Raw genomic sequence first — 27491 nt, 5'->3', positions numbered from 1 at the left:
GAAAATTTGAATATGAAGGTATGACAATTCATTGAAATTGTTGGAATATTATTAGTATTTATTTTAGGTTATGTTCTTATAATTTCGAATTAAAACAGGAGAATATCATTGAAAAGTTTTATTTATCAAAGGAAATTCACATATTTGCTTAAAATAATAATTATTTATAGAAATCAATTCATAATATATATTATATTGGGAGATTTACACTATACCTGACTGAAAAAAAATACCTATTTATACCTACTTTATAAAATTATATCTGATGAACAACTGAATTGATACATTTCTGAAGCAATATTCAAATTTCTACACATACATGAAAGATAAAAATCTTCAGTTTATTTATTTAGTATTCTTTGGGTATAATATTCTGAGACTGGGTACATCACCAATTGTCGTGTCTGATTAAAAAAAAAACAAGTGTCACAAGAAAACGAACGCACTGGTCTGTGTTCGTAGAGGACGCTATTTATCAGTGTTCTGTGCTTTTTATGTTTAAAACGAAAAATAAAGTTATATCAGTACAGTATCAATTAGTGAATTAAATAAATTTCTTTGTTTGTCTCGCATGTTATCAACTAAAATATAGATCATTCAGTTGTCTTATAAGGTAAGAATATCATTAGATTACTGAAAATGTGAATGCCGTATTTTGAAAGTTTTTTAGGTTAGGAAATTTCTCATTAATTTCTAGATAATCAGATATATTGTATTCTCTTTATCAGTCTCTAAGATTACGTTTGCATAATATTTCATAATATTATTGTTTTTCAGGAAAAATTAATATACCATCATGGATATTCGTCCTAATAACACTATTTATATTAACAATTTAAATGAAAAAGTTAAGAAGGAAGAACTGAAGAAGTCGCTTTATGCAATTTTTTCCCAATTTGGTCAAATTTTGGATATAGTCGCATTGAAGACGCTTAAAATGCGCGGTCAAGCATTTGTTATATTCAAGGAAATTCAGAGTTCTACAAATGCATTACGATCTATGCAGGGTTTTCCATTTTATGATAAGCCAATGGTAAGTTCAAGTACAACTTGATGATTGGAATATAATTTATGGTATGGAGCTTATTTAACACATTCACTGCGACACGTATCCCCAGCGGCATGTGTTGTGTTTTAAATTCAGTGCGGCACCAAAAACATGGTTGGAGAACTCCAGCACGATACCTGATACGGATATCCCGTAATAAGTTGTTTTTCATCAATTTACACGAAAAAAGCAATTGATATCTTTTGTAAAATTCTATTTATTTTTATAATTATCAAGACACATGCCCCTGGTTTTCATGACATTGCTGTTTGTTAGATATAGCTCTAAAAATTTTACACATATATCCTTGGGGGCATGTGCCGCACATAATTTGAAATGTGCAAAACCTATTGTTGCAGTGAACGTGTCAAATTTATAATTCCTTAAATTCATATTCCAATTTTGACAAGGGTTCAACGAACTTTTCAATAACGATGTCTAAATGGCAACAACAGTTGTAAAATATTTGAAAGAATATGAACAGTGAGCCTATGCTTAACATGATTTAGTGAACGCCACCAACTGATCGACTTTGAATTATGTTTTCTAAGCACAACACATTGTGTAAACTGTCAAAGCAGAGGTTTTAGAGGTTAGGTATTTTCTAACCATTCAGCAAATGGCTAGCTCATCACTTCAGGATCTGTAGGCGCTGAGGGATCAGATTGCTCTTTCCTCTAAATGCACCAATTTTTTTTTATGATTATGTATAGGTATATGACCTTGAGACCTTCGAATGACATTCAATTTTCTACTTCAAACTGGCAGCTTCGTTGCCAGATTGAAAAAAGCTTTGATTTATTTATTCTATATTATTGGGCAAGCTTATTATCAATAATAATGATATGGCATCTTCAGAAACTAAGAATTATTAATTAACTTCTAATAGCTCAAAAAATATCTACCCATGATAACATAATTGTTGAAAAATTCATTGAACTCTTGATGATATATTGTGTGTAGGAGCATTCCCACTTAGTTAAGAATATGAATCACTTTAGTTTACCTACGTTTTCCTGATTCAAGTTTTTTTCTTTTTCCCCTGGGAATCATTAGATATTTTGTGCATTGCACAGCGCACAATTCTTTTTTATGATTGCAGAGGATACAGTATTCAAAAACCGATTCAGATTTAATTGCCAAAATGAAAGGAACTTATCAAGATCGACCAAAGAAGATTAGACCAGCTCCAGTTAAAGAAGATGATGCTCCCAGGAAAAAGAAGAAAAATAAAGACCCCAACAGGGTTCCTGGTGGTGCTAATGCTGAACAACCACCAAACCAAATTCTTTTCCTGACAAACTTACCTGATGAAACAAGTGAAATGATGTTATCCATGTTGTTCAATCAGTAAGTTTTCCTTCTTCGATTTTTGTGCTCATTAATTTACTAAATGATTTCCTTCAGGTTCCCTGGCTTCAAAGAAGTTCGTTTGGTACCAAATAGGCATGACATTGCTTTTGTGGAATTTGAAAATGAACTACAATCCGGTGCCGCTAAAGATGCACTTCAAGGTTTCAAGATCACACCAACACATGCAATGAAAATTTCTTTCGCCAAAAAGTGAGGGGAAGGAGTTCAGGCTAAAACGAACTATAGACGATACCTCTCCATGTATGTCATGGAACTATATGGTAGTTTCCTTCTAGTTCTCATTTTACAGTGATTATATTACGTCTAAGTGTTGAAACCTACCATAGAATAAATAACATTTATTCAATTTCTTTTTATTGACCAAGTATTTCGATCATTTAATTTTTCTGATGTTAAGTCATTCTGTCAGAAATTCAACTAGAATTTAAAAATACTTATTAAGAGCATGTTATAATTTTCACCTTGATGCAGAACAATCTCTCCTAATCCCTCTATGATCAGTAACTACGAACATATTATCTGTCAAACTATGTTGTATTACTAGACATATATTGTCAATCACATAACCTTTTAAAAATGAATATCATGATGTTCACTGTCATCTAGGTTGGCCATATTAGATCATTTGGATCGATTTTTTCATTACGCTCTCTGATCTTCAGAATAGAATCTCAAATTTTATTCAATAAGAAGTGAAAAGGTTGTTTAGTCAATGAAATTTTCTTCAGATTGCTGACGTCATGTCATTGCTAAAATATATAGAACATATCTCAGGAGATGAGATACTATGTTTCTAGTCTCCTTACTTTTCCGATAATTTGCTATTGTAAGTTTTATTGCTTTAAGCTAACATTTTGTAATTTACTTTTAATTTAGGATCATTCATTCTGTGGCAGTCATAAAAAATTTATTTTGCATGTTCCTTGTAAGGAAATAAATAATCTAGTTTGATTACTCAAAAAAACAATATGACAACATTCTTAGCTGTGTTCCAGGCTTTTCCTTGCTCAGCGGTAGATCCATAATTAAAGTGTAATTTTTCACTGATTTCATATAATTCAACCTTGAATATCTTCAAAATTTGTTGTGTGAGAAGCAATGATGAATAATTTAATTTTTTAATAGTATAGTTGAATGTAATGTACAACTTGAAGACATGCCCCATAGATGAAAGTTTTCATATTTGGAAATAATAAATCATACTTCACTAAGACATCATATAATATCTTCATAACAGATAATAAAAAATCAAAACATTAAAAAGAATGACCTCCTACACTCAGTTCATTTAATATGGAATCAATAGCCTCAACAATGCTGGGAAAAACTGCACTGGGTTCTGGTTTTATTTTGAGCTCGTCCCCTTTCTTATATTTACCTGTTTGTACTAGATAACCTCTCATACCAGTAATCTGGGCACCATGTATGTCATCTGTTACATCCTAGAAAAAATGTTCATAATATTACAAAATTTAGTAATCTATTCTAGAAGGAAAATTTATCACTATATTTTATATCATTGAAACCTTCTTTCCTTGAAGTTTAAGTTTATGCTCTGCTTTTGACCACATCTTATTGACGACAATAAGCTTCCTTTGTAATGAATGGATTTTTTTCATAAACTTACATCTCCAATCATTATAGCTTCTACCGGTTGAATGTCATCCAATGCTGCAAGGAAGAACTCCTTTGTTGGCTTTCCAACAATTTCAGCTTCACATTGAGCTGAATATTCCAAACCTTTCACAAAACATCCTGGGCCTAATGCAAGTCCATTTTCTCTTTTATAATACTTTCCAGCATGGATAGCAATTAATTTAGAACCACTTTGTAAACATCTAGAAAGATACATATGGAGGAAAAAATATACCTAAATTTAACGGAAAAATATGTTCTGGAATCCAAGTAGATTGATGAGAACTATATTTAAAAAAATGCAAGCAGACATTTGGAACGTATGCTGAAAAATTTTGTTTTCATGCAATCACCTAAATGCATCATTCAAGCGTTCATAATGAAATTCACTTGGGGCTAAGCCAATAACTACAGCATTAGGATTTTCATCTTTTTCACAGCCCAAATCTTCGAAATCTTCCAATGCTTCAGGTGATAGCAGTAATAAGGACTTCCATTTCCTATGCACTAAGAGATTTCGTGCAGCAGCTAGAGAACTAAATATATCATCTTTTTTTAATTGAAAACCAATATTAGTCAGTCGATTGTAAAGAACATTTTTGCTTTCTTTTGTTGTGTTTGTGACGAATTTCACTCTAATGCCTGTAGCAAGTAATCTATAAATCATACATAATTTAATTTTCAGTTCGATATATGAACATTGAGCAGTAACTTATGCAAAGCATCTATTGCTCCTGGAATGGCTTGATTCTCTATATGTAGAGTGCCACTCAAATCAATAAGAACAGCACGTAACATAATTATCAAAAAAATTAAAAAGAGGATTCCTTAAAATTTTCTACTCAGACGCATAGAAAAAAATTACTTTATACACACCACAAAATGCAATCTATGCAAACACAGATTTTTCTTTTTAGGTGATGAATTAATACTTTTATTTGATCATTTATTTTTATTCGACTCGTCTACATCATTTCAATATGAACACAAAAACATTACATAAATTATAATTGATATAAATCTCCATTCAACATATTACGGGTAATAAGAAAATTGTTATATGGTTTTATGGTCTGCATATAAATTCCTCTAATTTAAAAAAAAAATTGATAGGTTCTTATCCAATCTGCCGAAAAATCAATCTTTTTTCTTTCTATTATTCTATTGATATTTCCAAATGGCTCTTTTTCCGTTGGAATCTAATCCTGAGGTACGTGATGAAACTTGAAAGAATATCATTTACAATTCTTTTCAATTTCAAAATTTTGAAAGTTTCAAATCATGTGTACAATGGAAATTATAATATAATGATTTTAAGTATTTACTCTACTAACTTCGATGGAAGGTGTATTATATTACTCTTTCGAAGTGCTTCTACAATTAAAAATATACAGAAATTAATAAATAGTGGTTTCATGAATGTCACATTATTTATTACATCTAATAAGACGCAAATATATTTTCAATTTACTTAGCGACTCATTTTTATGTTACAGGTATTGAACAAGGTAAGTTTAAAGTTTACATATCTTCAAATGTTATGTAAAATATTCATCAGAATTTAAACAATGAAGATTGTATTTTATACAGGTAAGGTAGTTTATAACATTTCTTAAAGATATACATAAGTATGACCATCAAATTTCGAGTTAAAAATATATGGCACATCATATCGTTGGAATAAACAGTGGACTCAGTTGATACCACACCCAATTTCATTTGAGCACTAACTAAACCCTTTAGGGTTTAAATTTTTAATTGAAATGTTTAGAGATAGAATTATCAATATTGTGGATTGAATTCAATTCAATCCAATTGTTTTAAAGAAGGTTTATCTAAAATATTTGTGGAATTATTTCAGTTTTTGCATAAGCTTGGGGTTTCCGAAAAATGGCAATTGGTTGATGTCTTTGGTTTAGAAGATGAAGCTTTGAATTGGATTCCCAGACCAGCTTTGGCATTTATTTTACTTTTTCCATGTAGTGATAAAGTGAGTATGTCTGTTGAAGTTAGAGGGATAGAAACAGAAGATTTTATTTTTAGTTTTACGAACATGCAGCACAACAAAAATCTGAGCTTCAACAACAAGATCAAATTGTAGTGCCTGATCTCTATTACATGAAGCAATATGTTTCCAATGCTTGTGGTACCATTGCACTAATACACTCGGTTGCTAACAATGCAGAAAGGTATTGTTTTAATTGATTTAAGTCTAACATAGCTCGTAACATTTGTGTTGAAATGTAATTTTAAGGATAGGTGAAAAACAAAATGAATTTACTTCATTTGATCTACAATCTTTTTAATTTTTTAGTCCTTCAATATAAATAAAATAACGAAGAACTTTTGTTTAAAAGTAGTAGTCAGTAATGTTCTCTGAAAAAAACACTATGTCATTTTGTCATGATATTTGTATTTTTCAAATTCTAAGCAGAGAATAGCCTCAAATTATAAGGCCCCTGATGAATTCGTATTTAAATTCCATTCTGTCCGGCTGCAAAAAACGATAACTCTCGAAAGTAAAAGACCTAGAGATAAATTTTGAGGAGCGGTTTAGATCTAAAATGCCGCGGTCAAATTCATCAATCGGCAAAATACAAGGTGTGTCAAAAAAAAGTTTATAGATCAAAAAGGGATTAAAAAAATAAACCATTTTTCTGAAAATTTTTTATTTATTATAAAAATACATTGATGGGAATTTATTTCTTGAAGATAATGTGGTCCAAATATCTACCCTCGCGTACACGACACACGTATATTCAATCTAACACTAAAATTCCTGATGACGGCTTGGCAACTATGCTCTGTGATGACTTCCATTTCATGGCGAATATTTTCTATTGACTAGGCCAGGGAAGTTAGTTCACTAACGTTAACTTCAGATTTAAGAAAACCTCATAGATCAAAGTCTATAGGCGTCAAATCAGGACTGTGGGGAGGACAATGATGTCACCCCTTCTGGAGATTAATTTGCCTGGAAAAGACATTTCACGCTTCCGAATGAATAGGTCGGGAACATCACGAACGGATCAAATAACCCGTTCCACGTACTCTCCATTTTCAATAACCCGGGTTTTGGTTTATCTGGTGTTGAACCGTTTCCGAATGAGAGGAATGCTTGGCCAATTATTTGAGTGACGAAAACCTCGAATCTTCGAAAAATTTCTTCGCGCCATTTTTGTAATTTTTGCGTACGCACAACGCGATCCGCTCCATCGCTACTAAATTCCTAAGAGCCAGGCTACCGATTGTCATATTTTTTTTGAGACCTTATACAACTACGAACAAATCAGATCGTAATCTAAGAAATCAGAAAGTTTTTCTTCTATTGCGTCCAAATTATGTATCTAATTCTTCTTCTATCGTTAAATGTAATTCGTAATTGATTCTAGTTGAGTCAGAATACCATTTCGAAACAATTTTGGTGCCATTCTATTCGATACATACCATCTCAATTCGATTTTAAGTTATAGAATAGAGCTCAATTTCAAAACTACCAATTCAATGGAGATGAATTTTGCAATTAGAGGTAGAATTAGTATCTCAAATTTTATGAAGAATTCGCTGTTAGGCTAACATTAAATAATGCTGCGGATGGGAGGCAGTAAAAACCCTGATCTTTTCTCACAGAGGGTATACAAAATATATTCATTAGTGGTGCCGGTTTGATTCTAAGGGATTTTTTAAATCTATTCAAGACTAGAATATCCCCAATTCATCAGTTGTGACATAGCAGTCAATCGGTGTAACCGCCTACTGCAATGCAATAATAATGTTTATTTTTCTCAGAATTGATTTACAAGATGGAATATTCAAGACATTTTTGGATGATTCAAAGGGTCTTTCGCCAGAAGAAAGAGGCAAACTTTTGCAAGAACTTCCGAATAATCCACATGTAATGGATATGATCAACGCACACCAGGAATTAGCTCTGGAAGGACAAACCGAGGTGAATTTTCTTTTGAATTGAAATGTTTTTCTTGAAAATTTATTATTAATTTCAGAAGGGCATATATGAACTTGTTCACATTTCATCATATCAACTTAATTTTTCAAGTATATTGATTTTTTTTATTAATCTTGATTATATCTTTTTCATTAGTTTATTATCTCCAATAATATACCTTTGGAATCGTTTGACGAAAAAATGTAACACCTCCTGTAATATTCACAATTATTGTTTTGGAATGTATAGAATACAAAAATTGAATGAACAAAAATCTGCTTGATTGTAGAAATTTTTTTTTGCAGTTAAATCCTGATGAGAAAGTAAATCACCATTTTATTGCTTTGGTGGAGAAAGGTGGATATCTTTATGAACTAGATGGTAGGAAGGAATTTCCAATCAATCATGGAAAAACAACGATGGACACTTTTATTGATGTAATAAATTTTCTATTTTTTTGTTGATTCTACTTCATTTATTTTTTTAGGATGCAGCAAAAGTCTGTAAAGATTTTATAGCAAGAGATGCAGAAGATGTAAACTTCACAGTTATGGCTCTAACTGCTTGTGATAAATGAAGAGCAAAAATAAAAAGACCAAAGAATAATAACTATATCTATAACGCCTTATTTATTCTAAAATTTCTATGCAGTGTTTATTTTTTTTTATGAAATTCTAGCATTGTTCTTAATCAAATAAAGCTTTGCTTTGTTAATTGGTTTTAATTTCTGCATAAATCATATCAAGTTATATATTGTTATTTCCAAAGTCCTTCATTGTTATCCAATGCTTAACATTTGGTCATTCCACTAGACTTCCATCAAGTTTCTGGGGCTCAGTGCTGTTGAGAGTCAATCCAAACTTCTTTCATAATAACAAATGTGGTGGAAGAAAAACTTCTCATTTGGAACATCTTCATGCTGTATGCATCCCCTTAATTGACTTCCAATATCTTCTTGTTCTTATCTCTAGGGATTCGTGAAAATTTAGAGTATAAGTTCTATTATTGCAAATCGTTTATAAAATTATTAGATATGGTATTTAATGAATAGAAAATTCATTTATAGTAAGAAAAAAAGCACAATTTTGACAAAATTATAATAAAATAATAGGACAATTATCTCGCCAAACTTTTGCTTTATCAATTATTTACATTGAAACTCGTAACCAAATAGGAATTGCAACTAGACGAATATAGGTACAAAGTAGAAAGGTTCAAACAGAAAATGGTGAAATTTAAAAGAGAGATAATAAAACTATAACAGATACATCGAGGATTTACCTCATATTGTTTTTCCGAACTATTTATTGTAACTACATTACCGTTAGATGATAGAAAAAGATTTTTTTCATCGCTCTAAATAATTTCAGAAGTACATTTATTTTATGGATTTTTGTGAGCAGACATTTTTTGACGCGATCTTTTAGCGATAAATTCGAATTTTTTGTTGAGGCACCTTTGGCAACACTGATGTCAGTACATGTTCGAAATTCAAAGGTTTTTTGTGTCAATTTCTGTAGCTATAAATTTTTCAAAATTCTGCAAAAAAAAATGCTGAATAACGATTGATTTTTTCAAATAGTTTTTATGCTCTTGAATTTTATTCGTAACTTAAAATATAAGGAGTCAAATATTTTCCCCTTCCTCAAGCGTTTATTAAGAATCATGTTTGGCTAAAGAAATAACATAATCTAGGAAATAAAAAAAAATTGAATATGCTTACCTTATTCTGAATATATCGTATTCAAGTACTTACAAGGAAAATTTTCTTAGTTTTTATTTCTCATGTGATAAGATTCATGTTCTAATAAGTAAATAACATATCTCAAGAAATATTTCAAAATTTAAATATTCTTCCCCCCTATTTTTAATATATTGCATGTATGCAATGTTCGAATCGATTATCACTTGTAGTATAGAAGTTATCGGGAAGAACTTGAAAATGCTACATCTGATACTCAATACAAGAGTTCAAACACTGAAGAATTTAATCTGTGTTCTGCCAAAATAATTAATATAATATAGAACTAACCATTCATGTATCATCCCTTATTTAAGTAGAACTTTCAAGTTAATTGAAATCTATATTATACACTAGTCTAATACCAAAAATACTAGGGGATGAACTTCAAATGAGAAAACAAATTAAGAAGATATTATATTTTTACACTTATCAAATATTAATCAGAAAAATTTATTTCTTCTGTTTCTTCTCTTTTGAAGCCTTGGTTACATCTTCATTCTCGGCAGCATCCTTTGCTCTCTTAGCACGAATTCCTATCAATCTAGCATCAGCACGCGCCTTTCTGAGGGTGTTGTATGGACTGAAGTTCTTTTCCTCTTCCGTTGGCACCTTAGCCTTCAACTTGATAGAAGCTTGACGAATAGGAAGTACTTCAGTAGTTAATTGAGTGGCAACCTTCCTTTCTTCCTCATTAGCCTCTCCTGCTTTCAATTTCTTTTTATTGTGGATGGGGAACAAAATCAATTTCGATTGATATTCCTTCAACCTTTGTACGTTCAATTGAACAGACTCGAGGGACTTATTTCTCCTACGATGATCGACTGCTATTCCAATAGTTCTAGCATAACGAGCATTAAGTCCTGCTGTTTTCAATTCTTGGAGGGTAAAGCCTCTTCCTGTACGAAGCTTAGTATGATAACGTACCGTTGGACATCTCACAGCTGGACGAAGGGGGCCTTTGGCTGGTCTGGGTGCGATCGCATTAGCTTTCTTGATACGGTTTTGTCTCCTTCGGAATTTACGCGCGGGTTGATTGAACCAAGTCTTCACAAATCTTTGCCAATCCTTATGGAAATGACCATTTGGGATCATATTATTACCTTTAGGAGCCATTTTGGGCTAAACTTGAAAGCACAAACCTGGAACAAACACACACGTGTTATACAGACTGGTCGAAAAGGAAGGTTATTCACACAGATGATAAAATGCCTTCAAAGAAAGCACAGAGTACTTAAAAATTTAGGATAGCGTGATTTGCACTCTTCAACTATGACTTTTGAATCGACTATTATAATCTTTTATTTTTATTATAAATATCAAATTATAACTTGAGATATTGAACTATTTACTTTTTATTATGCAAAAAATATATTACATGCATCTTGTTAGAGATTGCTGGAGATATCAAATAATATCTATGACATCTGTAACTTTGCCTAACCTCAAATAGAAGTGTTTGGTTCTGTTTAAACATTAAATCTGGAAAAATTTTGAAATGCCTTCTAAAAAAAAAAAATATAATGCTAGATTTCCCGCGGTGAGATTTTTAATAAGTTTTTCCCTTTATCGAAACTTATGATTGATTTTGATATTTCATTTTCAGGGAAGAATTAAAAAAATTATGCAGACAGATGAGGAGGTTGGGAAAGTGGCACAAGCTGTACCAATTATAATCTATATCCTTTTGATAACTAATGAATATTATGAAATAAATGAACTTGATTCGTTTTGAATATTTTAAAGATGAATGAGAGAATAGAATTGTTATTAATAAATATTCCATCCCTTACAGTCAGGGAGTTAGATGGAATTCTAATAATTTCTATAGTTTTATATCCAAGTAATTATGTTCATCCTTATTTGAACCTTCTCTTTATCAATATTTATTTAATTTTCAGAATCCTTTTTTATGATTTCATGGATAAAATTAATTAAATGTGGAATAGTAACGAATAAGTAAATAATGAGTAGCAAAACTATCATTTCTAATTAATTGATAGAATGAATTATCCTTATGAGTTAAATTATTTTTGGTCCATTTCGATTTATAAAATGAAAAAGTAATATATTATCATATTTTCCTTAATACAGATTACCTAGAACATTGGAGCTTTTTGTTGAATCGCTATTAATAAAATCTACACAAATCACACTTTCAAGAAATGCAAAAACATTAACACCATCTCATATGAAACAATGCATTCTTTCTGAAAGTCGTTTTGATTTCTTGAAGGATCTAGTCAAAAACATACCAGATGCTAGTGCACAGGAAGATAATGAAAATAACATTCTTTTTGATGCAAGTATGGAGAATCGTGAATCAACTAGTGTTAGTGGTACCAGACAAACAACTCCTGATGAAAGCAAAACATCAAGTACTGTGATAAGGTATGGACCTTCCATATCACATGAAGAAGGATGTGCCACTACAAGTTCAAGTACAATAACAAAGAGAAAATCTTCAAATAGAGCTTCAAGAAGTAATAGTAATAATTCCAGAAGAAAAAACTCCAGTAGCACTCAATCTACAGAAGAAGACGATTTGGATTCTGATGACTCTTCAGATAGTGGAAAATCTGCTAAAATACCAAAATTGATGGTCGAGGATGTTCCCCCTCTCATTCCCATTTTATCCCAAAGTAAAAATGATGTTCTGGTTATCGATGAAGATTACGACAATTGACAATTCAAATTAAGTGGAAAAACTGTGTATGGACATTTTCGTGATTTCAATATTTTTAAATAATGCTTAAGACTCCCAATGAGTTTTCAACATCATAGTACCTTAAAATATGTTCAGTATTTCTGATATTTCATACATTTAATTTAATGTAATATTCATGAATCTTCTTGTAACTTGGAGGAATATATTACCTGATGTACTTCTTCTGTAGTACCAACATTCAGATGTAATTGTAAAAAATAAATTATTATTTATATACATAATTACAAGTGAGAGTTTCAATTATTTTAATGAGTAACAATTAAAATGCATAATAAAATTTGAGTCATGTTTTGCTATGATCATATTCAATACAATATTTTTTTCCACAAAGTTCTATCATTTATAGTTTCAGAGGTATAAATATTTGAAATTTTCAATAGGACTTCTGAGAGAATAACTGGGGCTCCTACCAAACTGCAACATATTCATTTGAATTTTTCTCAAGTGAAAAGTGACCTAATGTGTGAAAAGGTATTAATTTAAATTAAGGAGACCCAACCAAAGAATTTTTATAGCCATATTATTCTTAACAATTTCAATAATTTCTGCAGCACTATAGTTCACAACAATTAAGGTTAGATAATGCCGGACTTTATTGCTGTGGTCTAGTCGGTTTCTCACATAAAGTTTCCATTAGGTAGGTTAGTTCAGTTCAAGTGCTAGCTCTTGCTCATAACTATACGATAGGTGTCTCCTCTCTCCTATTGACCTTATTGGAATGCTTGTATATTTCAATAGCTTCTATATTCATTCTTGGGTAGTAGCTCTTGATGTTTAACAGAATTTCTGTCTTCGACTTACGGACACAACATCTTGATTATTCTCTGAGAACCTTGGAATCATATAGCCATAGTTCCCTTGTTCTGGGAATGGAAATTAAGAAAAATAAAACCTACTACTATTTATGATATTTTATTTTTACAAAAATAGAAATCGGGGAATTTTATTTGATCTGGCAACATTTGATACGCGTTCTGGAGAAAATAATTTTCACATCATTTAATCTGTGATGCTCAACTACTTGTTGTTCGACGATTGGCCGTGTTTTACATAGTAACAAATAATATGGGAGCCATTGAAACGTTTCAATAATATCAACAGAATAAGAAGAAACACCAATAGTTCATAGCGGCTAGTTACTAGTAATAAATCGCACAAAAACTACTTCTCAGAAGTGGAGGGGATGAACCACATAGTTTTGCTCTAATGGTGAAAGTATGAATACTGTATAGAATCGTCACCAATATCGAAAAAATCCGTCGTCGGTTTTCAATCAAGACATAGAAACCTCTAAAGATGCTTACGCAGAATCGGTAGACCACTACTAAAAAGCCATGAACTTTCCAATTCGTTGCCTTCAGCATTTAATAAGTCGATGACTGATTGCATTTGACCTCATATTTAATGAAATCAAGCTGCCAACTTTCTCAGTAACAATTTCAAATATTCTTCCCAAATCGACTAAAACAACAATATATTAAAAAAATCATTTATTAGTATAGATATACAAAATGAGCATTAAATAATGTTAATTTCATCATTCAATTTCTAAACATCTTCGAAATTCAACTTACCCTACATCTATATCCTTAAAAAATTTCCTCAACACTGCATTTACAAAAATATATTTACAACTTCATAAAGGTAACTATAATTAACATTTATTATTACACACATTGTTATCATTAATAAATATGTTCAATAAATAGGAAAGACTTAAATAATTAAATGTACACAGATGAAACTAAATTCATGAAAATTATAATTACAGGAATGAATAACATAAAAATACTGTTTTTATTGAAGTTGGAAATAATAAAACTATCATGTAGGATATTCAAATAATTCAACACATTATAATCAAATAACATCATATTACTTTCATTTCCAGTTAAAATTCATTGATTTTTCATATAATCACTCGTTATAACGGTTACTAACAATCATTTTTATATTTGTAAACTGAAAACAAAAATAAAATATAGAAAACCTTTATAACATTTTTCAAATGTACGCAACAATAAATTTAAATTGTAAAACATTGGTTTTTACAACCATGGCATTTATTCAGTTCTTCATAAAATATAATGGCACTTCCATTTCATTGGGAAGTGCTATTTTTTTTTTTGATTACATTGAAATTTTCGAGATTTTTGATTAATTATTTTCAATTTCCAAAATATTGCATTAATAGTTGTAGGAAAAAGGCCAAACTACTTTTTTCTTCTTTTATATTCATCAATTTTTGGACATCAGTTTTGAACATAAAAAATATTTACATGGCATAAAAAATAGATATCACAAGATTTTCGTTATTTATACACAATTTATTCTTTTGGGTGAGATGAATTGAACACCCAACACATACGATTTAAAAGTTTTTTACAACAGCCACTCAACCTTTTCATTTAATTATAGTATGAATAAATAATATTGTTTCTATTTCTTGAGTCATTGATTAAAAATTATCCTCTGAATATAAAAATCTTTCGAAAAATTCACAATATAAATACAGAACTTAAAGATAATAAATAACACCTGTTTTTATTGCAGACAATATGAAAGTTTTGCATGAACAATTTTTCATGAATTGTATTTTCTGTCTAATCAACCTCAATGTATCGGTTCCATTAATCATTTATATAAAGATTCCAAATAATCTTCTTTCAATTGATATGTCCTTATTAATTAATGGGAGAAAGACATCTGTGGCGATTCGTGAAAAATTGTTCTTACAAAACTTTTATTTTTTTTTGCCGTAGAATACGAATCTGCAATAAAAAACAGGGATTCTCATTTGAAATTTTGGCATAAGCAGACTTCCCCTAAAAATCATCAACCTTTTCGTGAAAAAATTTTTCTGTAAGATGTTTCTTTTTAGAGATTTTCGACTTATTCAACTTGAAAATTATCTGGGATAATGGAAAAATGTGTCGAGTGAATATTTCGAGATAAAATGAGTACAGAAACATTTTCACATTTAGAGCTTCCAACAAACACAACATGTAAATATATAAGAAAATTTGTGATATCCTAAAGTCTGAACAAGATATCAATTGAAAATATTGCTGAGAGAACACAGAATTGCAATTGATGTGCCATTTATTATTTATTACATAGGTTTCAGTGATGTTATGCAGATGATGTCGTTAAGTAGGTAATTTGATTGTCAGTTCATAGTTTATTGTGAGGTAGAAGAATTTCATAATTTCCAACTAATTTCAGAAATCAACTGTATTCTCCCCCTTCGTACAAGTTCATACATCCTTTAAGCAGCCTCAATATTGGATCAATATTATATGGGAACAACTGTCTAAGTACTAACCTGGCTATCTGATCATATAACTGAGTTAAAACACGCATGGCATTATCAAATTCATTACTATTCGTCAAACTTGCTTCTCTACAACATCTCATGAAAATCGACCAGTTCTTTCTGACATATTTAAGGAATCGCAACAAATATAATAGGAAGCAAGTCTCATTACTGACTAAATAATCCAAAAGAAGATCTGAACCATGACCGACTACTTTCAAAAATTCAACAAACGTATATGAAGGATTCAACATATTGAATAATTCTGGATAAACCGCACACCTGTCTGGTATCCCTACAATGATATCAAGTGTACACACCATTGATTCGATCAAATAGTCATCTTGATCACTGAACAGGTGAACGAGAATATTTGAAAATGGCGTTTCAGGATGAAATTCAAGATTATTTTTAAGGAATATATCGAGCTTCTTCAAGACGTCCTTCATAGACCTGCCGATAACTAGCATGTCTTGATTATAGTCGGAATCGTCTGAACCTATGCTAGAATCGGAACTATCGGATTTTGTTTCTTTGATTGACAGTGCCACTGATTTCAATACCAAAAGAACCATCTTTTGCAATAAAGTTTTGTCCATATTGCTTTGTGAAGGATGTGTACTTGGTATTGTTCCCACCAAGCTACTCACGGTATAACCTTCGTTCCTTCTAAGAGGTAAACTATCTAGTAGGGAGTGATCCTTAACAAAACGAATTACAAAATGAGCTAATCTACAAGTATCATCTGGTATTAAACTCTGTAGAGCCAAAGTGCTGCCATAACATAAAACCTCATTAAATAATGACAACAGCTGTTTCCATATAATGGAGGGAAGTGAATTATTTAACAATGACAAGAACGTCTCCAGATGAGCATAAAACGGTTTAGTATCGATAACACTCAGATTATTCCTAACTGATATTGTGTTTTCCCATAATTCTAAAAATGTTATTATACAAGTTTGTGCTTGGACATTAGTATTATTGTCAATTAGAAATCGAATTTTTGATATTAAAATCTGCCATCTGACAGTTAAATTTCTAATAATTAAACCTTTAACGTTACTCGTATCAAAACTTTCAGAGTCACTGTAAGGCACTGTTGAACAATCAATGTTACTTTTAGTTTCAGAAGAATTCAAATTACTTTCTTCTAAAACATGAGTATCAGCATCTTTCCACTCAACTACCCTTTTAATTATTTCTAGAGTAAAATTCATTTTTATGTAGTCAACGTTATCTAATGTTAAAAAACCATATAAAGTCTCTAACCATTCATTATTCAACTCGGTTTTGGCTATGATAAAAAAACTACTAACTACTTTCGCGGACATAAAATTGATATATTTATTTCTAGTATCACATAACGACAATATTTGCTCCATCAAATTATATTCATTCACCATAATACTATTACATAAATCTAATATTTTGGAGCAAATAAATCCTCTATTATTTTGTTTAATATAAATTTCAAAGACTAATTGAAGATTAGAAAGAAAATGTAAAATTTTAGAAGTGGGCCATTCTGTCAACATACCACATCTAATTCCAACAGGATTTATCAGTTGATAGCCCTCGAATGGATTTTGAAATAATTCATCTGATATTCCACAAAGACACTGTTTCACAAGCATGTTCTGAAACTCATCCAATCCATTCTCGATATCATACTCAGAATCTTGTTGGGTTACATATTCAGGAATTGGTTGTACTGGAATAATCTGATCACGGTTACCAGGAGACCAGTTATGGACTGCTTCATCAACAGATATAATATTTGGTGCAGGTTCAATGGAGATATTGGAGTTATTGGGGTGATACGAATAACTGTATATATTATTTGTTGCACTATTAGTTTGATCTGCACTACCGCCACTCCTAATATTCTTTGCACTACATTCACTAGTCCTACATGGTAGTCGATCATTATATTGCTGGTTAATGTTATTTAGACTAATATCCTCTTCATTCACATTTGCAGGAAGAGATAGATGTAATGTTGTTAAACTAGAGAGACCACTATCAGCAGGAAAATTTACAATGAAGTCTGTTTCATCAGAAGATTCCACATCTTCAATCTTAGGCTTCTTTTTCAAAGGCTGTTCAGATGCCATATTATTGCCTCTATTTTGGAGAACCATTAGAAACTTTCCCCAAATATTGAATAGTGTATGCCTTGTCTGAAACAAATATAATAACTTCATAGATTTGGAATATCTCAAAATTACAAATATTACAGTGAATGATGAGGATTTTACCAAGATTCTTGCTTCTGTATGAGTATCATGTGTAACATCTTCCAGTAGTCACTTGAAATTTCAAAACCCATCTGCTCAGTAGTGAATATTTTATATATCTCATACACTCCATTTCTAATTCATTCAACTCTGTTTTCTTCATTCAGTTGAATCAAAATATTTCTAAATAGATGTATTTAAATATGATGAGTATTTACACACATAACACAACTCCATTGCGTACTATATGACGCGCAAGTCAAGTTTATATTGACAAGTTACAGCTTATGAAAGTAGGGAATTAAATATCAAGAAACTACTCGTAACTAAAAATCAATAAGGATTTACAATTCAGAGTTTACTGTCCAATTGTCAATATCAAACAAAAAATATTTCAGGACTTTGTCACTTTGATTGAAGTATCTGAATTGACTGAAATTTTGTAATTGGAATGTACAATGTTGCCAAATTTATATGCCTTCCATTCATAATTACGAAACAGTAGTCTTGAAATGACACAAAACTCTATTTCAAATGTTAATTATCAATGTGGGCAATGGAGCATTTTAACGCTTTCCATTCTAACTCATATTTCATGGCAATAAATGATGTTATTTTCAATATAATTTCCACAAACTGTAAAATGCGTAACACAGAAGACGTCTTGCCATGTATCCGTCTACCTACCTGAATTTAGGTACACCTTATTCATTTTATATTTATATTCCCTTTCTTTCCATTACTCCGAACATTCATCGTTGATGAAAGTACCAGCACATACTAGAATGAAACTGGATAAATAACCCATAATACCTATTAGAGTTGGCTTTTCATCATATTTTTTTTAAGTCGCTAATATATTTTGGAATATAATTGGAGCTATTATTTTTTCCGTTGTGCGTTGTCTGACTGTTCCAACGATAATATATATAAACTTATTATCATACATTATTGCAAGTGGTCACATTTTTTGAATAATTATAAGCTACTTTGAGTATATAGATCCCTTATCTCATATGCAATAAAAAATATTCTTCAAAAATGTTATCAATCGACTTTGGCTAAATTCTAGTGTTGCTTGAACAGCATAGGCAATGCTTATTGTGAGTTAGTTATTTTTCTTATTTATTATATAAAAAAAATACGTATGACTAGTTTCAAAGGAAATTAATTATAGGTATTTCAAACTCGTTCAACCAAAAAAGTTATACAAAAGCGCATCTCAAATTCAATTTTGGTCATACGACTAAAACTATTATTATTGAATTTCCGTTTTTATTGCTGTTTTGAATAATTCATTAGATATCTCAGTACCTTTTTTTAAATACATGTTAAATTATTTGAATTATTCAATCTACAGCGTTTGATATCTCAACTATTGTGTATATGCGCAATTATTCGTTAGATGGCGTTTTCACAGATAATAAAACAAAAATATTTTTATTTACTGCCACTATCTGTTTATATTGTAGAATTCATGAAATTATAGAAATTCAAATGAATTATTGAACAATAATACAAACATTGAATGTTAATTATTTTTTACCAACTCATAAGGAGCTTTATTCATTCGAGATATCGATTGGAGAAGAATTCTGTTTTATAGAATTCGAGAGAATGAACTGTTGCCTATCCTAGTGGGAGAGTAGAGGTTGGTGTCTATTCTAATGTAGTTGTAATTGCAAAAATGGCTGCTGAAAGATTTTGATGAAAGTGTTTTCAAATGACAAGTGGTGTTTATTTATAGTCAATATTTTAAATGAGGTAAGGATTTTTTGATGTCCATTCTACATTAGGTGTTTATTGTTTCTTTGCATTCTCAATATAATCTGTGTTTTTCGTACATGCAGTAATAAATATAAATATATTTAGGTTAATATATTAGTGTTGATCCAGTATATTGCAATCTACAGATTTTTCAAAATATCAATTTATTGAAACTAAACTATTGACATTTTTCGTGCGTGACTAAGGTTTTACATTTCATAATTATGAGCCAATAACCCAATTTAGAAATGCAGCCTATTTCATTGACATTTTGGAAATATATTTGTAAACATGGTAGTTTTTCTTAATATATTCAAATTAGTCCTTACAATTATTCCAGTTTTCAAATCTTTTAATATAAGACATGAAAAAATCGGCAGAATTTTCCATTATTTATACTTCTATTTCATTGGGTAATATCATTGGGTGTAACAATTCTTTTGGTTTTAGGTGTTTTCTCCATTTAATTTTTGGCTTAAGCATTTCTTCAATTAGTATGTGATTAAAATAATGACTCAATTTAAAGGTCATTCAAATATTCAACATTCTAGCTGAATTTTTCTTAGTTTGAAACACTTTCAAAATCAATACTCATTGAAAAAAAATCATCTGAATGAATGTGTTCTGTATTCAAAACCACTTCATGAATCTTATTTTTGTTTGCACTATCAAAAATCTCAACAGAACTAACAGCATGTGAGTTAATGTTTAGAATTTTTTAAATTGTTCACTAGTGAGTTGTTCATTTTTAAATTTTGATAGCTTACCTGGTGTTGGGAATATTGAATATGAAATATGCCAATTTTTACAAACTAGAATAATTGATAGAGATTCATCAATATTAATTTATTCTAAAATGTAGTGTAGAAGTTATTGAATGTATCAGTTGTTAATTGCTTAATCTTAAGGAGCCATTTTTTTCAGTTTACACAAATGAATTGGTCGAATGTGTGAAAACAATACTACGGCCATGCCTGATGTGGACGGAGAACAGAGGCTTCGCCGATTGGAAGCTCTGTTCCTTGGCGGTCCTGTGGTTGCCAAGGGACAGAGTTTTAGTATTGAAACTTTGTTAGATATCCTTGTTGTATTATATGATGAATGTTGCAATTCAAGCTTACGTAAGGAGAAGACCGTTTCAAATTTCATTGAATTTGGTAAGTGGTGAACTGATAGAATGATAGAATCTAAAAGAGAAATAGTCAAAAGTGTCAATTTTAAGGATTACTTCATTTTTCTTATGTGATGATAGTAATAATAATAGTCCCAATTTTGCATTTCAATAAGAAATAAAGAATATCACATTGTAACATTGTAATTGCCTTTGAAATATTCTTCATCTCTTTTCACTATTTCTATAATATGAAATTGACAATCATAAATAGTGTATTATCATTTCTTATACAAATCTTGTTAACTCTGGTTTCAAACCAGGAATTAATATATCAAAAGTATTTTAGTTAATTTTAATATATTGTATTATTTTTCGATTGGATTCACTTATTCTTAGATAAAGTGCATGGCCTACATAAGACAAAACATCACAGACTGAAAATTGTAGATCAACTAAAATAATTATTATCAAATTTATGGACATTATCCAAGAAAAAAATTAAAGAGAAATAGTACCCTAAGTTATGATTATATTTATCAGATTAGAACCTCTCATAAAACTTAATATAAAATCAATACTCTATTTGAAAAAAAATATTGTCATATTCATTGACACTTTCATAGAATAGTCTTTTAATATAACGATATACGTTCATTTGAAAGAAAATAAATATTATTAAATTGGTCTGAAAATTGTCTGAATGCCGTAAAATTAATTTCATGTTATTAAAAATGCGGAAAAAGTTATAAACTTGAATAATTTATCGCTATTATCATATGATGATGAATGAACTGGATTGTGTGAATAAACAATGACGTCAATTTGAAGTAAATAATTGTGTCATTTGCAATTTTTCTCTTTTTCAGTTAAACCCATAGCCAGTTCGGTGAAGAGTTTGAGACTTTCTAGAGATGACTTCGAGATAATAAAAGTTATAGGTAGGGGGGCATTCGGTGAAGTATGTGTAGTGAAATTCAAAGGGTCTGAGAAAGTTTTTGCTATGAAAATACTCAATAAGTGGGAAATGTTGAAGAGGGCTGAAACTGCTTGTTTCAAAGAAGAAAGGGATGTTCTAGTCTATGGTGATAGAAGGTGGATAACACATCTTCATTATGCGTTTCAGGTAAACGATTAGCTTTAATTACTTAATAATTCACAATAGTGTTAATGATAGGAAAAACATTTATGTCAAGTCAGTAGCTTTTGCGCGCTTGTTCAAACGCACATTCATGTTTTCACTCAATTACAGTTACTCAATTAATCTGAAAAGTGACTTGTAAAAGACAGAATTATATGATATTTTTTCAATGATGTATTGAGAAAAAAAATCATATGGCTTTTACTTCGGAACCCATTAGTTCAATGTCGTAAGTCCTGATGGGATTGATCACTGTTTGTATATAAAGATTTTGTTGTCTAGTGTCATTTAGATTTTATTTCCAAATTAGTTCATGGAATCTCAGGTCAACTTGTATAATTTTTTTTTATAGTTGTTGTTCCAAATTTATTTTTTTCGTTTAGATATTGTACTGATGACATTTGCTGTATATTTTAATTCTTGATTTTGAATGAAGGACACTTTTCGTGTCCTAACATGATTGTTATGTTGGTTGATTTGGATTCATTAACTTTTATTTTCCATCATTAAAACATTTTTTGCAGCATGTTTAGGTGATTTTGTATGATGTTTTGTTGATACTGCAGGATCTTCATTACTTAGTTGTATGACTATCAAAGCAAAAGTACTTGTGTTGGTCCATTTAGTTGTTGGAAAATTTGCAGTGCATAATGGGTGTAGATCCAATTGCTTAGGTGAGATTTGAACAGTTTGAATATGTGAAGAAGGCCTTCATGTCAAACCCTATTGAAAGTTTGGCTTATACCCAAAACTGTGAATGTGCAGTATTTTTTCTCATTTAAAGGCATGTTCATCTGGTATCTATTAATCCAATAATAGTTTTGGTAGTTATAGGATTTTGGATTAAATTAACAAGACCTTATAGACCTATAGGATGAGACATCATGAGAGTTTTTGGTCTGGTTAAAGTATCATAATAATTTCCGCTGATTTGAATTGCTTAGGCCAATGGTGATGTACAAAAATGGCATTTGATAAAAATAGCATCATTTTAACTCCCTCTTTTAGCAATTCCTTCATCATTGTTGTTGTTATTTCAATTGGGTCTTCAGTCGCTGTATTTCTATCAACATGTCGTTGTGTTTGAACAGTTGTAATGCACCACATTCAAGGCTGTCATGCATCTGGCCTTGGAGATCTTGATAGATTGAGATGTGAGAGGACTCGAGTTTTAGCAAAATGTTGAGCAAAGAGATCTGCTTTCTCTTTGTCAATTCATATTGGGGTTTGTTTTCTTATTGGTGGGCTTATTTTAATTGGCCCCAATTTCGATTCTATTGTTTTCCATATCGCATGTCATTGTCCTTTCCTTTATTTTTTAAATTCTTTTCAAATTTTTGTGGTTATAGGTATTTTTGTCAACTGGGATGTGACTATGCTGGCTATTCTCAGCTAGCATTTGTCAGATCTCAATAGAAAAACTGAATCAATAATTTTTTTATTTTTACTAATTTTATTCAGCAAGCTTTCAACTGAAAATTATAAAATTACAAGCATTAAAACAAAATGATAGCCAGCTATTTTTCTAGAACAAGCGCGCAGAAATAATCGGTGTATAATATGCTTTCTAACATCTGATTTTCATTATTCAAATTTCAGGATGAAACAAATCTGTATTTAGTGATGGATTATTATTGTGGTGGTGACTTGCTGACACTGTTGAGTAAATTCGAAGATCGTTTACCAGAAGATATGGCAAAGTTTTACATTACAGAAATGGTTTTGGCTATCGATTCAATACACAATTTGAAATATGTACATAGGTTTGTGACAGAAAAAAATGATTTTTTTTAGGTATTTCATATTGATACTCGCATTTTAGGGATATAAAACCAGACAATGTTTTACTTGATGCGAATGGTCACATTAGATTAGCAGACTTTGGCAGTTGCTTGAAATTAAACGAAGATGGAACGGTACAGTCTAATGTTGCTGTTGGAACCCCAGATTATATCTCCCCAGAAATTTTACGTGTGAGTTGACTTTTAACAATTTTCGATTTTTCTGCAAAATATTATACAAGGTGTCCCAAGTTTTACGTTTCTGGAGAACTAGGTCGATTCAAAATCTAAAAATTGGGAATATGATTTTATCTGATATATTATATAATTATTTAAATAGTTGTACGACCTCACTACTTCCAGTTATAAAAGAAATGACAATAATTTTCTGAAAAAAGTCTTCTCTGATATGATTAAATATTCAATTATGAACGACTCTCTGTTTCAAGTGTGGTAATAGTTTGCAAAATATCATTAAAAAAACTGAAAAAATGGATATATGCGTAGTCAGAATTTTGTTAATTAGACTTATAGTCCGGGAGCCAGTAACAGGTATACATGACCAAGTTCCTCTCAAACGGTAATTAGTAGAATGCATCAGGTAATAGTAATAAAAAGCCTCGTGAACGTCAGCTGCGACTCTGCTGGGGGGGAGAGCGGCGGCAGCCTCCCAAACACGAAGAAAAAAAATAAATTCAGTCATTTCCTCCCAACTGAAAATTTGTCAAATTGTAGCTAACCCAATATCTAGACGAAAAAATACAATCAGCTGGCTATAGCATGGTGGATTATACGTCAGCTGTTGCCTCAAACATGAAAAAAAAAAAATTATATATTATATATTTTCAATGACAGCTCTGACAGCGACTCTGATAATGAATCAGAGAGTGCCACACTCGCGAGAAAAGGACTTTCTCCACATGTTGCACAATAATATTTAGTTACTTCCACTTTCTGATTCAGTATCAGAGTCGCTGTCAGAGCTGTCATTGAAAATATAATTTTTTTTTCATGTTTGAGGCACCAGCTGACATATAATCCACCATGCTATAGCCAGCTGATTGTATTTTTTCGTCTAGATATTGGGTTAGCTACAATTTGACAAATTTTCAGTTGGGAGGAAATGACTGAATGTATTTTTTTTTCTTCGTGTTTGGGAGGCTGCCGCCGCTCTCCCCCCCAACCGAGTCGTAGCTGACGTTCACGAGGCTTTTTATTACTATTATCTGATGCATCTCACCAAGTATCTCTCGAGAGGAAATAATCAACCAAATTTGCACCTAGCTCCCGGATTATTATTCTCGTTGTTCTAAACGTGAACAGTCTTCACATTTTCAAAATGGAAGAAATATCATTATAGGGTGTTTCAAATATTGTGTCGGATAATTGGTAAAATAATTCGACCATAACTTTTGTGTTTCACATTAGAACCTAAATTTTTAAAGATTGAGTTGTATTGTACAAGGAAAAATAAGTAATAAGTATTTTGCAAGGATTTCGAGTAATGGTTCAATTCAAAATGGGATCTATTTCATCTGTTCAAACTTTCCGCACTATAGTCTTAATTTTCTCGTGTTTGCTATTTCAATTTCGATTTATTGGTCCACTGTTCACTTACAATCCCCAAAAAATATATAATCTATAACAATACGATAATCAAGAAGGATAGATACAGTCACCTAAGCTAATGTGGCTTGTTTTGTGCCCAACATGGCCTGATTGTATACATTATTAACAAAATTAGATGAAAAATTAAAATTCTTATTTATAATCAATAGTCTGCCTAATTCGATGGACATGTAATTAGCGTAATAATAATTTCAGGCAATGGAAGATGGACAAGGAAGATACGGTCCTGAATGTGATTGGTGGTCTTTGGGTAAGATAATGTATTCTTATGTTGTTTTTTCTTCATAATAAAAAAACGTTTGTAATATTCGCCAAAAATTATAATGAGGTCAAGGTAGAACAGCTGAGAAAAAATGTACTTAAAAGATTCATATACTTCTTACTGGTGCACCTGCTTCAACAGGCTCAAGCGGCTTTTATAGCAATAAGAAAATCACTGAAAATGACAAAACAACAAAGTCACCATTGTTTGAAATACCAACCAGGTTAGAAATGTCAAATCTGTCAATTTTGACAAACCGCAAAGATGACAAGCAGAATAACAAAAACATCGAAATTAATGTAAACAATGAGAAGGAAAGAGAGAGAATCCAAGAACAACAAAATGAACAAGAATCAAGCGGATTTCAAGTAGTGAGGAAAAATCGCAAACGAAATAAAAAGGCGAATGTTGGTTCAGGAACAGAAATGGACGAAACTGACTTTAAATCCTTCAAATCAAACAAAGAACCAAAGAAGATATGGTTGTTTATTTCGAAAGTGGACGAATCTGTGGCGGAATCTGCTATCCAAAAATATGTAGCTGATAAATGTAAGACACAAATCGGTCAAATAGTTGTGAAATTGCTTGAAACTAAATATAAACACTCCGGATTCAGAAGCTTTATGGTGGGAGTTCCACTAGAATATAAGGAAGCAGTCTACAAAAATGATTTCTGGCCAGTGGATATCTCATTCGATAGATTCAATTTCATAAGAGGGCAGCATTTTTTAGAGTCATCGAAACAAAAACAAATAATACCAACAGAAACAACCACAATATAAGTAAGAAAAAAACAGAAATTTTCTCATTGTTCCACCAAAATGTGAGATCAATAGGAAATGCAATGTACGAGCTAGAAGAAATTGTGAAAGAAAATGAAGACATTGGTATTATGTGTATAACCGAACACTGGAAATCAGAGGATCAGCTGCTCAATTATGCACTACCTAATTTTAAATTAATGGCAAAATTCTGTAGAAATGAAGGTGAACATGGAGGAGTGGCCATGTATGTACGAAATGATATTCAGGCAAAGGAAAGGAAGGAGATATGTAAAATCTCAAAGAAGGGCAAATTTGAATGTGCAGGCGTAGAATTCAACTTAAAAGAAGCAACATTTGTCTGTATTACTATCTACAGTAACGGAGATACAGAACTATTAAAGGAAAAATTAAGCCCAATAATGGATGGACTAACAAGAGATCATATAGATATAATTGTTACTGGAGATTTCAATGTTAATATGATGGGAAATAATAGCAGAAAATCTGAGCTTTTGAACTTCTTTTCCACTTACAATATTAAACAAACAATCTTTGAGCCCACAAGAACTACTGAAACCAGCTCAACTTGCATCGATGGAATATACACCAGCATAGAGGTTCCATATTACACCCAAGTAATGAAAACACATATTTCTGATCACACAGCTCAGAAGATCTCTTTTCGATATGATACATCATGTGAATTCATACTGAGACGGATATTTTCTAAAGAAAATATACAAAAATTGAAGGAATACCTAATCAATCAAGACTGGTCACAAATTTACAACACTGATGGCAGTGATGTAAATCTACAATTTGAAAAATTCCATCGATTATATACTGATCACCTAAACAAAGCATGCCTATTAACAAAATTGCGAAATAGGAAAATAAATAGATTGGATAGGTCGAATCCAAAAATTAGAGAAATAAAGAACAGATTGGATATTCTACTGGTTTTAAAAGAAGGGAACAGTGAATTAAAAGAAGAATATAAACAGGTCA

The 27491-nt window shown here is 30.9% G+C and overlaps 7 protein-coding genes across 10 annotated transcripts in view; 4 read left to right on the top strand and 3 right to left on the bottom strand.

The window, feature by feature from the left end:
* The first annotated feature begins 457 nt into the window (after positions 1–457).
* Positions 458–2768, top strand: LOC123673775 (U1 small nuclear ribonucleoprotein A). The gene is made up of 4 exons (XM_045608448.1): positions 458–613; positions 778–1033; positions 2151–2398; positions 2456–2768. Exons 2-4 carry the CDS (start codon positions 797–799, stop codon positions 2613–2615), a joined length of 645 nt encoding a protein of 214 aa, XP_045464404.1. The 5' UTR covers positions 458–613; positions 778–796; the 3' UTR covers positions 2616–2768.
* Positions 2769–3625: 857 nt separating this feature from the next.
* LOC123673773 (haloacid dehalogenase-like hydrolase domain-containing protein 2) lies at positions 3626–4927 on the bottom strand. The gene is made up of 4 exons (XM_045608446.1): positions 4770–4927; positions 4411–4713; positions 4050–4260; positions 3626–3864 (listed from the first exon to the last, which is right to left on the bottom strand). The coding sequence occupies exons 1-4, from the start codon at positions 4853–4855 to the stop codon at positions 3679–3681; spliced, it is 786 nt and encodes a 261-aa protein (XP_045464402.1). The 5' UTR covers positions 4856–4927; the 3' UTR covers positions 3626–3678.
* Positions 4928–5117: 190 nt separating this feature from the next.
* On the top strand, positions 5118–8717 carry LOC123673774 (ubiquitin carboxyl-terminal hydrolase). The gene is made up of 7 exons (XM_045608447.1): positions 5118–5267; positions 5554–5565; positions 5919–6047; positions 6101–6246; positions 7847–8006; positions 8309–8440; positions 8491–8717. The coding sequence occupies exons 1-7, from the start codon at positions 5235–5237 to the stop codon at positions 8578–8580; spliced, it is 702 nt and encodes a 233-aa protein (XP_045464403.1). The 5' UTR covers positions 5118–5234; the 3' UTR covers positions 8581–8717.
* Positions 8718–10148: 1431 nt separating this feature from the next.
* On the bottom strand, positions 10149–10942 carry LOC123673772 (60S ribosomal protein L13-like). Its single transcript, XM_045608445.1, has one exon. It carries the CDS (start codon positions 10858–10860, stop codon positions 10198–10200), a length of 663 nt encoding a protein of 220 aa, XP_045464401.1. The 5' UTR covers positions 10861–10942; the 3' UTR covers positions 10149–10197.
* Positions 10943–11125: 183 nt separating this feature from the next.
* Positions 11126–12699, top strand: LOC123673771 (dr1-associated corepressor). The gene is made up of 3 exons (XM_045608444.1): positions 11126–11284; positions 11351–11423; positions 11844–12699. Exons 1-3 carry the CDS (start codon positions 11243–11245, stop codon positions 12428–12430), a joined length of 702 nt encoding a protein of 233 aa, XP_045464400.1. The 5' UTR covers positions 11126–11242; the 3' UTR covers positions 12431–12699.
* Positions 12700–12965: 266 nt separating this feature from the next.
* On the bottom strand, positions 12966–18468 carry LOC123673770 (protein lines). 2 transcript variants are annotated; one of them, XM_045608443.1, is made up of 2 exons: positions 18029–18468; positions 12966–17971 (listed from the first exon to the last, which is right to left on the bottom strand). In XM_045608443.1, the coding sequence occupies exon 2, from the start codon at positions 17930–17932 to the stop codon at positions 15701–15703; it is 2232 nt and encodes a 743-aa protein (XP_045464399.1). In that variant the 5' UTR covers positions 17933–17971; positions 18029–18468; the 3' UTR covers positions 12966–15700. The 2 variants fall into 2 exon arrangements, with proteins under 2 accessions (XP_045464399.1, XP_045464396.1); XM_045608440.1 differs by having other exon boundaries at positions 18050–18466.
* A 1167-nt stretch (positions 18469–19635) lies between these two features.
* Positions 19636–27491, top strand: part of LOC123673742 (serine/threonine-protein kinase Genghis Khan) — a 50700-nt gene continuing 42844 nt past the window's right edge. For all 3 annotated transcript variants that reach the window (XM_045608389.1, XM_045608388.1, XM_045608390.1), the window contains exons 1-6: positions 19636–19792; positions 20720–20952; positions 21776–22032; positions 23647–23810; positions 23870–24020; positions 25653–25707. In XM_045608389.1, coding sequence (XP_045464345.1) covers positions 20742–20952; positions 21776–22032; positions 23647–23810; positions 23870–24020; positions 25653–25707 — 838 coding nt within the window. In that variant the 5' untranslated portion in view covers positions 19636–19792; positions 20720–20741. The remainder of the gene's footprint in view (positions 19793–20719; positions 20953–21775; positions 22033–23646; positions 23811–23869; positions 24021–25652; positions 25708–27491) is intronic.

The sequence above is a fragment of the Harmonia axyridis genome, chromosome 2 (assembly GCF_914767665.1).
Source record: "Harmonia axyridis chromosome 2, icHarAxyr1.1, whole genome shotgun sequence".
In the NCBI taxonomy this organism is placed as follows: Eukaryota; Metazoa; Arthropoda; class Insecta; order Coleoptera; family Coccinellidae; genus Harmonia; species Harmonia axyridis.
The sequence above is the reverse complement of the archived record's forward strand: the minus strand, read 5'-3'. Positions and strand labels throughout refer to the sequence as shown.

What these genes read in the sequence shown, in the direction of transcription:
- LOC123673770 (XM_045608443.1), bottom strand. Translation starts at nt 17,932, where the DNA reads ATGGTTCTCCAAAATAGAGGCAATAATATGGCATCTGAACAGCCTTTG.
- LOC123673771 (XM_045608444.1), top strand. Translation starts at nt 11,243, where the DNA reads ATGCCTTCTAAAAAAAAAAAATATAATGCTAGATTTCCCGCG. An exon ending in ATAATGCTAGATTTCCCGCG is followed by an intron (nt 11,285 to 11,350) that starts GTGAGATTTTTA and finishes TTTCATTTTCAG; the next exon opens with GGAAGAATTAAAAAAATTAT. An exon ending in AGCTGTACCAATTATAATCT is followed by an intron (nt 11,424 to 11,843) that starts ATATCCTTTTGA and finishes AATACAGATTAC; the next exon opens with CTAGAACATTGGAGCTTTTT.
- LOC123673775 (XM_045608448.1), top strand. Translation starts at nt 797, where the DNA reads ATGGATATTCGTCCTAATAACACTATTTATATTAACAATTTAAATGAA. An exon ending in CATTTTATGATAAGCCAATG is followed by an intron (nt 1,034 to 2,150) that starts GTAAGTTCAAGT and finishes TTATGATTGCAG; the next exon opens with AGGATACAGTATTCAAAAAC. An exon ending in TTATCCATGTTGTTCAATCA is followed by an intron (nt 2,399 to 2,455) that starts GTAAGTTTTCCT and finishes GATTTCCTTCAG; the next exon opens with GTTCCCTGGCTTCAAAGAAG.
- LOC123673773 (XM_045608446.1), bottom strand. Translation starts at nt 4,855, where the DNA reads ATGTTACGTGCTGTTCTTATTGATTTGAGTGGCACTCTACATATAGAG. An exon ending in GCAATAGATGCTTTGCATAA is followed by an intron (nt 4,714 to 4,769) that starts GTTACTGCTCAA and finishes TATGATTTATAG; the next exon opens with ATTACTTGCTACAGGCATTA. An exon ending in AAGCTATAATGATTGGAGAT is followed by an intron (nt 3,865 to 4,049) that starts GTAAGTTTATGA and finishes CATTTTTTCTAG; the next exon opens with GATGTAACAGATGACATACA.
- LOC123673774 (XM_045608447.1), top strand. Translation starts at nt 5,235, where the DNA reads ATGGCTCTTTTTCCGTTGGAATCTAATCCTGAG. An exon ending in TTTTTCCATGTAGTGATAAA is followed by an intron (nt 6,048 to 6,100) that starts GTGAGTATGTCT and finishes TTTTATTTTTAG; the next exon opens with TTTTACGAACATGCAGCACA. An exon ending in CTCTGGAAGGACAAACCGAG is followed by an intron (nt 8,007 to 8,308) that starts GTGAATTTTCTT and finishes TTTTTTTTGCAG; the next exon opens with TTAAATCCTGATGAGAAAGT.
- LOC123673772 (XM_045608445.1), bottom strand. Translation starts at nt 10,860, where the DNA reads ATGGCTCCTAAAGGTAATAATATGATCCCAAATGGTCATTTCCATAAG.